Source organism: Cyprinodon variegatus, unplaced genomic scaffold, assembly GCF_000732505.1.
Source record: "Cyprinodon variegatus isolate N-32 unplaced genomic scaffold, C_variegatus-1.0 Scaffold7, whole genome shotgun sequence".
NCBI classification, from domain to species: Eukaryota; Metazoa; Chordata; class Actinopteri; order Cyprinodontiformes; family Cyprinodontidae; genus Cyprinodon; species Cyprinodon variegatus.
This window is the reverse complement of record NW_015150460.1, coordinates 273,818-284,479: the sequence shown is the minus strand read 5'-3', so window position 1 is coordinate 284,479 and position 10,662 is coordinate 273,818. Positions and strand designations below refer to the sequence as shown.

General features: G+C 36.6%; 1 protein-coding gene across 1 annotated transcript in view; it reads left to right on the top strand.

Moving 5' to 3' along the window:
• The window catches only part of LOC107085337 (pleiotrophin-like), a 73,196-nt gene extending 63,290 nt beyond the window's left edge, over window positions 1-9,906 (top strand). The window contains exon 5 of the mRNA XM_015375605.1: window positions 9,825-9,906. Within this exon, the coding sequence (XP_015231091.1) occupies window positions 9,825-9,880 (56 nt within the window). The 3' untranslated portion in view covers window positions 9,881-9,906. The remainder of the gene's footprint in view (window positions 1-9,824) is intronic.
• The last annotated feature ends 756 nt before the right edge of the window (window positions 9,907-10,662 follow it).

Genomic DNA, 10,662 nt, shown 5'->3' with positions numbered 1-10,662 from the left:
GTTTTTGGCTCTAAAAACTATGTGGGGAGTTTTTATCCAAGTAAGCCTGGCTCCAGGGAGGAGACCAGTTTAAAGTCCTGCATCAAGTTCTGGTTCCACGTCCTGTCTCGGCTACCCTCTTCCACTGAGCCTGCTCATCTGCACCTGATCCTGTCTGCTCCTGTGCGTGACCACCTGGTCATGCTTTCAGACCCTGTCAGACTCTTAACCCGCCTGGGAGCTCTATGATGTCTGGAAGCCTGGATCCTGCTACATGTCTGTTCCAGCCTGATCTGGATCCTGTTCTCTCTGTCCCTGTCTGTTCTGGATCCCTTCCAGGATCGGCTTTCCTGCATGACCTCTGGGACTGCTGGGGACATCTTGGACTGGACTGTTAAGCCAGAGTATCTGAGATTGGGCGGTGCCCCGCCCCGTGCCACAGATCCTAGCAGCTCCCCTTTTAGTTTTGTTTTTCATTAAATAAACCCTTTTAACTTGCCCACTGACTGTCTCCTTGAATACTGGGTCCCTCTGTCCTCAGTTCATGACAATTACAGGGTCTGACCAGGAGATGATGCTTCTCTTTAGATCATAATGTCCACAAATCATAACAGAATATTTTAATACAAAAAATTATGTGTAAAAGGAATTGTATGGAACTAGCCAAGGGCCCATCAAGGAAAGTGGGGACATTTTGAAATGCTACTACTGTCTGTTGTGACTCTGTGTCTGTAAAAAGAGCTATAGGAATAAAACATACTTATTTTTGATATGCATATTGTTTATAGTACATCTTAATTTTTCTTTGCAGGCCTTATTTAGTGTTTTATTCAGATATGCATTGTTGTATTTCTATTTTCTTCTAAACATGTTTTCTCCAGCCCCCTGTTTTTCTCTCAAGGCGTCTTTCTTGTGTTTAAACTGTATTTTTGTTCTCTTGGTCAATTCTTTTCATTTAGGTTCATTGCTCCTGATCCCTGTCAGTTTTTTTGGTCGCTATGTTCTTCAATGAAATTTTTTAGGGTTTTTATATTCAAAAAAACTCTTCACTGAGAAACATGGTATTAATTCCACACATTTAGTAGCACTATTTTTCATTTTTTTAGGTCTCTCTTTTGTGACGCAGTTAGAAAAGAGCAAACTAGCTATAGAGACGAATGTGACTAGTGTTTTGTACTTGTGTGATTAAGGTCACTTTTTGTTGAGGAGTTGATTAATATGATGCCTTTAAGAGTCTTTTGAGTGAATTCTACATCATTCATCTAAATAACAGCTCCAGTATGCCGATAATATTAAATGTTACAGAGCGTAGAAAGTAATTAATTAAATGACAAAATAGTTCTACAAAGGTCCTAAAGTTTGCAAGTGACTGCTGCACTTTAGGAAACTAACAAAGTGCATCTTGCTGAGATTGAAAAGCTTTGGTTTTGATGTGCAAAATCCATAAGTTAACATCAATTGATGATAAAGAAATTTAAAGATATTTTATTGAAACTCATCTCGACCCGATTTATGCATACATTCAGATTGCACCTATTTTCCTGCATCTCCAATTTAATTATTTAGGTATATGTGCAGGATATGGTGATACTTGACAACGTGGATAAAAAGTACTTTAACTCAAGTCACATTTGTTTATAGCCAGTTGTATGTTCACCTCTTCAGGTTTAGTTGGGCTGGACTGCATGGATGCAAAGTGACAAGCTTAGAGGTGTGAGAGCTGAGGTCAAAGGAGAAGCAAAGCAGGCATGTCAGATGTCCAGGTGAAGGGACCGCTGCTATCTGCTGGAAGTGGGATTTCTTGTAACTGCCTGTTGAAAGATAAGCCATGGAAAGCAGAAAGGCTACTTGGAAAAAAGGGTGATAGTGTTACACAGGTTTTTAGAATGTAATCTTCAGTTGTTGGTTCTAAAAAAGAAAATTAAATCCTTGGCTTCTGAGGGGCTGAGTTGACAAAAAGGCCAGAACATCTATCCCTCAGCTGGACATGGATCTTTTTGACAGCAGCAGAGTGGCTATGAAAGGGGTCAACATTTTTGGATTCACACATTCTAGAGATGAAACCAGAGTTTTGTGACTTTGCTGTCAGTTCCAGGTGAAACAAACGTGAAGGTTCCTGAACCTCCATTTAGGGTGTCCTACAGCAGCGGTCTCCAACCTTTTTTGCACCACGGACCGCTATGTGTCAGACAATATTTTCACGGACCGGCCGGGGCGGGGGGATACGATCAAGTAAAATGACACGACTGGCATAAAATCAAATACATATAAAAATAAAACAACAAGCCGGTCCCACATAGGTGTAATCGGAGAAAATGACAGACGAAGTGTGCTCCTGATGTCCAGTCTGCTCCGTAGCTTTGTTTTGGTCGCTGTAACCGCAGAAAATCCCGCTTCACAAAGATAGGATGTTATAGATAGGATGAGTCTTGAACTGAATTAACCTGTGTCAAGAGGCACAGATGCACCGACTGATGTAATTGGAGAGAATACCGCAATTTTTTACATAAAAAAAAACATCAATCAGAGTCTGATTGTCGATAAATTATATATATATATATATATATATATAATTTTTTCTCCGGCCCGGTACCAAATGACCCATGGACCGGTTGGGGACTATTTTAAGGCCCAATTAGATTTTAGGTTTTACAACATCCTTTATTTGACTAAATATGACAGCCTCAAATGTTGTGTACTGCCACTTGCCTGACATTTTGGATAACCAGTTTGTGTTCAGATTTCAATAGTAAAAAACATGCTTATACTGTAAAAAAAAATGATATGATACCATAAAACACCTGGTTTACAAAGGGTATTGATCCCTTACCTTAGAAATGGTCAAGATCTCAAGTTTGGGTCTACTTGATGGCTATAAACTTTGTATTTACTCTATGTTAAACATTTCAATTCTAGGGCTGCATGGTGGATCAGTATGTAGCTTTGATTTCTTGCATCAAGAAGGTTCCGAGTTTGATTCCCAGCCCGGTTTCTTTTTGCATGAAGTTTGTATGTTGTCCCTGTGCATGCGTGGGTTCCCTCCGGCTGCGCCAGCTTCCTCCCACACTCCAAAACATGATTGTTAAGTTAACTGGCATCTCTAAATATTTCTTAGGTGTGAGTGCGTGTGTTTACATGGTTGTGTGTCCTCGTGTGTCTCTGTGTTTACCTGCAACAGACTGGCAACCTGTCCAGGGTGTACCCCTGCTCTCGCCCATAGAGTGCCTGGTATAGGCACTGCCCCCACAATGACCCCTAATGGAATAAGTGAAGAAAACTGATGGATGGACACTTTAATTCTCAAAGAAACATTTGGAGAAACTTAAACCCGTGTTTAGGCAAAGTTCAGGCCAAAATGTTATCATTTTACATTTATAAATCAGCTAAATTGGCCTTTAATTACTCTTGACGCTTCTCTCCGGTTTCAGCTCTCTAATCTCTTGCCTGTGCATGACAGAAAAGAGGTAGTCACCATTAAATATGGGAAGTGCAGCTAAAGCTATGGTGTGTGGCTTCTTATTTAATGTTATCTTAATAGATCGTTTTTTGCACTAAAGTTGAGGCAATATAAAAAGAGAAGAGCAAGAGATTAGAATGAACACTATCCTCAGTTGGGATGATTATAGCTTTGAAACAGCTACTCGAGGGATGTCGACGTAAGAGTAATATAAAAGTATTTAAATATTATTTAGATATAAATCCAAGGTGATAATTCTTTCACAATAATTGGCTATAAAGTTTTTGAAATATTATGATTAGTATATTATAATCTTACCAAATTGAACCTTTCTACAGGACGTTTACTGTGAGGTTCGAATGTTATATGCTAAAGCAAATATCCTTGCCCTAAGTTTGGATTCTGTTCTAAAGAAGTGAAACTGAATTTTTTTTAGGTCATATTGTAAATGTCTGTATACGGCATATAACGCCAGTCTTCAGAGATTGAAAGCGGCCTATAATGATTCATTACGACTTGTGTTTAAGAAACCCAGATGGACGAGTTACAGTGAACTGTTTGTATCTGCTCACGTCAGCACTTTGATGCACATTTTAAGCTTTGATGTTAATTTTAGGAATTATGATGTGATGTATAAACTGTTTAAGTATGTGGAACACCATATCTATTCATAGCATAAGTGACATATCAGTGAATTAAAATATTCCAAGTTATTTTGTCATTAATGCAAAAAGTGAAACCTGTACACTGTAAAAAAAAAAACGATCTAGAAATAAGTACAAATTTCTCAAATTAAGTGTATTTACCCTTAATTTGAGTAGGTAAATTAGATAGATTGACAATGAAATCAATATCTTTACTCTTAAAATAAGATAATTGGAAAATATGCACTTGAAATAAGACAACCCAATTGTGTTTTCTTATTTTTACTTGAAATTGTCTTGTTTCATTGGCAAGCTGTCTCATTTACCTCCTCAATCCAAGAACAAATGTACCTTTTTTAAGAAAAAAATTACTTATCTAGATTTCAATTATTTCCAGTGAATAGTTATATTTACATAAATGTTATGTTATTTCATAAAAAATCAAGAGAATAAATTATAATTGTTTGTTTTTAAACAAACTTTTTAGACCTCTAATCTCATTGCTAAAAAACACAGAAGGTCAGATAGTTCAGGGTCAAGGAAATACCTAGACAATTAAGTAAAACAATTTAAAAAAGTGTGGCAGAAAAGTGTGCACAAGTAGCATGGATAACCACAGTATTGAGTTTTTGTAAGCAAGTTTCTAGAGTCTGGAAAAAAAGAGTTCAGAAAAAAAACATCAATAAGTTGCTTAAAAACCAGTTTTTACACTGAAATTAGGGACATTTGCTGTTGTGGTATGTTGTGTTTTATCAAGTCTTATTTTAATGTGTCAAATGTTTAGTGAAGATTTTAGAAGTAACTTTAAATGAAAATGTTTTGTCATTGTCTCCTTTCTATCTCTTCTTTCTTTCATCTTTTCTCTTTTTTTTTCTTTTTTCCTTTTCTTCTTCTGTTGTTCTGCTCTATTTACATTGCAGTGTCCATATAAACTGTAAAACTCCCTGCATAATTATAATAAAGCAATTTATATGCATGAAACAAGTGGAGCAATATGGCAATTGCCATACTGCTACACTAGTGAAAGTAAAATCTGTTGGGCTCTTTTTGGCATCAAGACTATTATTCTTATTGCCACATTGCCAGACAGGACACTGTATAAAAAAAGAAGAAAAAAAAAAGTTACTTTATTAAATATTTGCCTAAAGTGCAATGGATAAGAGAAAAAAATCTTTTTTAGGCACATTTTGAAAATCTGAACCTAAAAAACTAAACCTAAAATGGCTGCAAATCAGATAAATAAAAGGTTAAATGTATTTAGAGCGTAAGTAGACAACATTACATTTTCTCATCTGATAAAAGGAGCTTGTGCTACTGTGTTTAGATCATAACAGGTTAGAGCTTTAAAAAGCAGCAGAAGTCTTGACCGCCACTGAAAAGTGAAGAGAAGCTGCGACATCCAACGTGCAAATGCAGCAGAACACACTCGAGCCTCTTGAATGAGAATCCCTATCTCACATGGAGTGGAACGGACAAGTGTGAGAGTGAATCCTTTCTCTCTGTGACTTTCTCCAGGGAGCAGAATATGCTGACACAAAAAATGAGGAAGAAGGGGATGGAGAACATTCCAACAAATTAAAGCAAGCAATCACACAGGAAACTGTAGCAATTTCAGTGTTTGCATGCTTGAGAGCACCTTGTGCATCTAAATTCTGCTCCCTGTGGAGAGCTGGCAGCAGAAAAGAAAAGATTTTCAGGAAGATTTCTGAGCGGATTATGCTGAGAATGTTAAAAGGTTGAGACACCACTGCTGCAATCTCATTGACTAAGCAGAAGTTGTTGCAGTTTGTAACTGCGTGCCAGAATGTTATTAAAGGATTTGCAAGATGTAGGGGAGTCCTTTCAACATAATCCCTGCATATAAACATTAAATTAAGATTTATGTGTTTGTATATTACTACCATGTTTGCAGGATGTTAAAAGCATCTTCTTTCATTTGGCATCGAAACGTATTCATTAGACCTGCTCAATTTATTTGACTGCCAGCTGGAACTTTCATTCGGCATATTACTCATCTGTCATTTCTACCACATTATTTGAAAATTATAATGGAAGATCAAATTTAAGTATTAATTGCTGTCAAAAAAACAGAAAAAAAAAAACTTTTGCTAAGGCAATGGGTCTAGATATTTCCAGCACCACTCCTAAAGGTCATTGTCCTACATGTTAGAAGCAGGAGTTAGACCGCTAAGTTAACTCATCTGTTTGTCTTAACCCTCAAATGCCAAATGTATCATATTTGATACATACGGTTTTTTTAAATGTTTTGCGTCTTACACCTTTTGCATAATTTAATGGTAAAAACTTTGCTCAAAATCCTATTGTACACAATCAGATATACCTGTTAACAGAGGGCAGAAGACTACACAAAAAAGAATCTTGACTTATTGCATAGTAATAAATTATTAATATCAAAAATGTATTTCTGTTTTTTCTTTTTATATATTTTGTTAAAAGGCCAAATAAGGACTTCAAACCAAAAAAAAGTAATTTTCTGTTTTGTTTTATTCTGGGATTGGGTTTTTAAGGGATAAAGTATTGCTAGTATCTGCTAACAACCCATTTATTAGATCCTGGTGTGCTAGAAACAGAAACATCCAAGACATTGCTCCTTCAGGACTGACTTTCGGTATAAATGGATGAAAAATGGTAAGACTCATCTGTTAAGGTGTTGGTCTTGCACCCAGAAGTTCCCAGGAAGAAGTCTGGTGATGTCCAGAAGGAGATGTTTGATAGTAGAAGGAAGACCTTTCTTTTTAGATTAGATCATCAATTCAAGAGTTTTAATTTGCTTTTTGTTGCTTTAAGTAAACAGGTATCTGATATACCCTTTTGCTGTGATGACACGTGTGATCAATGCTACTCACCCTTCCTGTCAGGGTTGGCATGCGTGTTCAAATAAGATGATGAAAAAATGAAAAAGGTTTTAATAGACTAGGGTCTATGTTATCTATTTGTATGTTAGTCTTTTTAAAGTTGGATCCTTTACTTGGTTTGAAGTTGTATTTTTTTTCTGCAAAGGTGCCACATGGAGTTTTGGAAGGAGAAGGGATATAATTGCTTTCCATGGTCTGCATGGGTTAATTCATAGCTGAGGTTCTTTCCAGGTACTTTGGCTTCTTCTCACAGCCCCAAAAACCCACATATTGGGTTAACTGACCGCTATAAATCCCTTCAGTGTTTCATTTCTCCAGTTTGCGTTGTTGTGTGATAGCCTGATGACCCATCAGGGTGAACCAACTGGATATAGATACTAGTTTTCCATTAACCGTACAATCAGGGGTGGAAAGTAATGAATTACATTTACTCAAGTTACTGTAATTGAGTACTTTTTATGAGTAATTTGTAATTTTCTGACTCGTTTTTGAAATATGTAATTTTTACTTTTACTTGACTACATTTTAACCTAAGTAGTTTTACTTTGCTACATTTAAAACCCCCTCACGTTTCCTGAGAAAAAAAAAAAAATAATAAAATACTGATGGCAGTGTTGAAGTACTCGAGATCGGTCTTGGTCTCGAGACCATTTTTTGATGGTCTCGTCTCGGACTTGACCGCATTTGGTCTCGGTCTTGTCTCGGTCTCGGGCGCTGAGGACTCGGCATTTTATTTCAAGACCGGTCAAGACCACAACTGTGGAAATAACACTAATCATCAGAATATTATCAGTTTCTTTAAGATCCTTCTTTTTATTGGATGCTTGGATTCAAATCCAAGCAATAACCTGTCTCATTGGTAAATGCATGTTTTTATTTTGTTTGTTTGTTTTTTTTGTTTTGTTTTTTACCGCTGTCATGCCCACCCCCTTTCACCTGTGCGCGGGTTGCAGCACTTCGATTGAAAATCACATGTGGTTGTCTGACAACGGGATAAGATGTCGGCCAAATCATTGGTTATAAAATTCTGCTATTTAAATCACAAAGAATACATTTGTAAAGCAACATTGAGGAAAAAAGCATACAGAATTTCAAAGCATGAAATTCTGTGATTACTACACAGGACTACTAAATATAGATTCCCTTGGTCTTGACTTGGTCTCGGATCCTAAAAGTCTTGGTCTTGTCTCAGTCACGAGAGACTCTGTTCTTGGTCTTGTCTTGGTCTCGGGTTAGGTGGTCTTGACCACAACACTGACTGATGGTGAAAAAATTTAATGTGGCCCTGCCTTGCAGTTACCCTTTGTATCGTCTCATAATCCAGTGCTGCGCTTCGGAAGATGGCAGTTGCTAATCACAATTTAGGGAGTATGGATGAGGAAAGGCCTGAAGCGGAAACATATTCTGGAGACGAAAGCCAGAAAAACCCTTGGCCATATTTGGAAGTTTTATTTGTTTTCAAATGCGCAAAAAGGAACAATGTGATAATGCAGTGCAACATGTGCCTGCCCAACAAAACTGAGCTTTCGGCTTTTAAAACATCAACATCCAATTTACGAAAAAATGTGGCGGTAAGTTAGTTATCATGGTGTTGCCTGTTGGACAGTAGGATTGAAAATTGTTTGCACTTTATGGTACAGGTTGTGACCGTCCTTGTGCTGTGAGGAAGTATGTTCTTTAGCCCAGCTGATCTTTTGCAAGTGTGGATGTCCGCTGAAATACGCCTTGAAATTGATTAAAACACCTTGTGCTCAATTCGATTCATGACTCATCCTTTTTTTGCATTAAATAACTCAAGTAACTAAGTTCCTGTTACTCAAATTACATTTTAAATGAAGTAATTTTGTACTTTTGCTTGAGTAAATTTTAAGATGGGTAATTTTACTTTTACTCTGAGTAGAATTTAGGCAAAGGAAAGATACTTTTACTTAATTCCAATTTTTTAGGACTCTTTCCACCTCTGCGTACAATCATAAAGTTGTTATAGGAAGATTATGGACTGCTTGGATGAATTGGTGTTTTGCATTGGCCTGAATTACTTCAAGGTTGTTACAATTCTTAAATATAATAATAATTGATAGAATTTACCAACCTCTGGTTTGCAGAATTGTTGAGATCTGAACTCTGGGTTAATAGTGCATTAGAATAAAGATAAATAGTGTGGTCTCAGAAGGTGAGTTCACACCAGAGGCTCACCCAGGGTGCCATTAATGCTAGAACCTCTACTCTTCAACTGAAATAAATGGGAAACTTCTCAGCTCACTGATAAAACAAAATTAGTCCAAACGGTTAAAGTCATTTGTACAACATAGCCAGAGTGTAAAATTCGGACATTATTTCTTTGTTTTCTTTTAATGTTTCTTCTTTTCAAACTTTTTTTGTCTTGTTTTTATCCAATGGACCTTAATATTTCCCTTTTAATTACACAATCTACCTGCACATGGATAAATCTTAGATTAAAAGATGTCATGCATAAAGTTTTGCGAAGTAATAAACAGCAAGCCAAAGGCTAAAAAAGCCAAGAAACTGTAGGCAGTCATCTGTTTACTTGAACACAGCGGCATTAAAAGTCATGGCTGCCAGGTGCCACTCCACACTTGCTGAAGGCTTATGGTGCTGTGCTTTCTGAAGGCTGCATGATCAGGCTTTAGGAGAGATCAGCATAAAGTGGGTCACAGTACAAAACATTCACTGAGGCAAACTAGCTGATTAAAACCTATATGGTGTATTACGATCAGAGACGGAGCATGGATTCTCTTCATGGAGACAATAGGATTTGTTTATTTTTCAAAGGTGTCTCCTCTGGCAGTAAAGAAGATTTATAGGGTGGAGTATAACTATATTTACTTTATTTTTCTTTCCTTGCAGATGCAAAGAAGCAAAAGAAGGAGGGGAAGAAGCGGGAGCGTACCCCAAAGGACTGATGAGATTTGTTTTTACTTTAAACCAGCAAAAGGGAAGAAGACTGTGGAAAAATGTCCACTGCCCCCATTTCAACCTGGTTTCCTGTTTATCTGTACTGTAGGCTGACATCTGTAGTTTTGATAAAACTAGTAAAAAAAATGATTTTTAGAGCCAATTTTGTTTTTTTCTTTTTTCTTAGCGTCCAATACAGAACATGTTGTATATTGGTATGTTGGGCATAATACAATGCTTTAGGGATGGATAATGAGATGATTTGTTTACTAGCGTTGACACTTAATTATGTTATCTTTCACATTAATTCTTAGGTACAAATTGCCCAGGATTTGTTTTACTTTTCCAACTCTAATTTGGAAAACTTCTTTGGCCTTTGCTCCAGCTTAATGAGGCTGTTTGTTAAAAGTGAGTCCTCAAACATTTTCACCTAATTAATTTGAGCTAAAAAAAAAAGTTTTGGTTTTTCAGTGTTAAGCAAGCCTAATATAACTGTATGTTTTTGAATCTAACTTCCATCTACAATTTTTTTGAAGGGTTCAATATAAGTGTAGAAAATGTTTTGCTAGAGTTCAACTTCTTTACCTCCTGTTTTACTTTGATTTCCTCATACTGTGAAATCAGTTCTTAAGTCATGGCTGCTGGAAGTTATCACCTCCTTCTCTTCTTCTTTTACATGTCTGATACTAAAAAGTTAATAAAATGTAGAAAACGATACCAAAAGTATTTAACCTTCATGCTGTCAGCTGTGTCAATAAAATGCAAATAAAATTAAAACTGCCTCAAAACG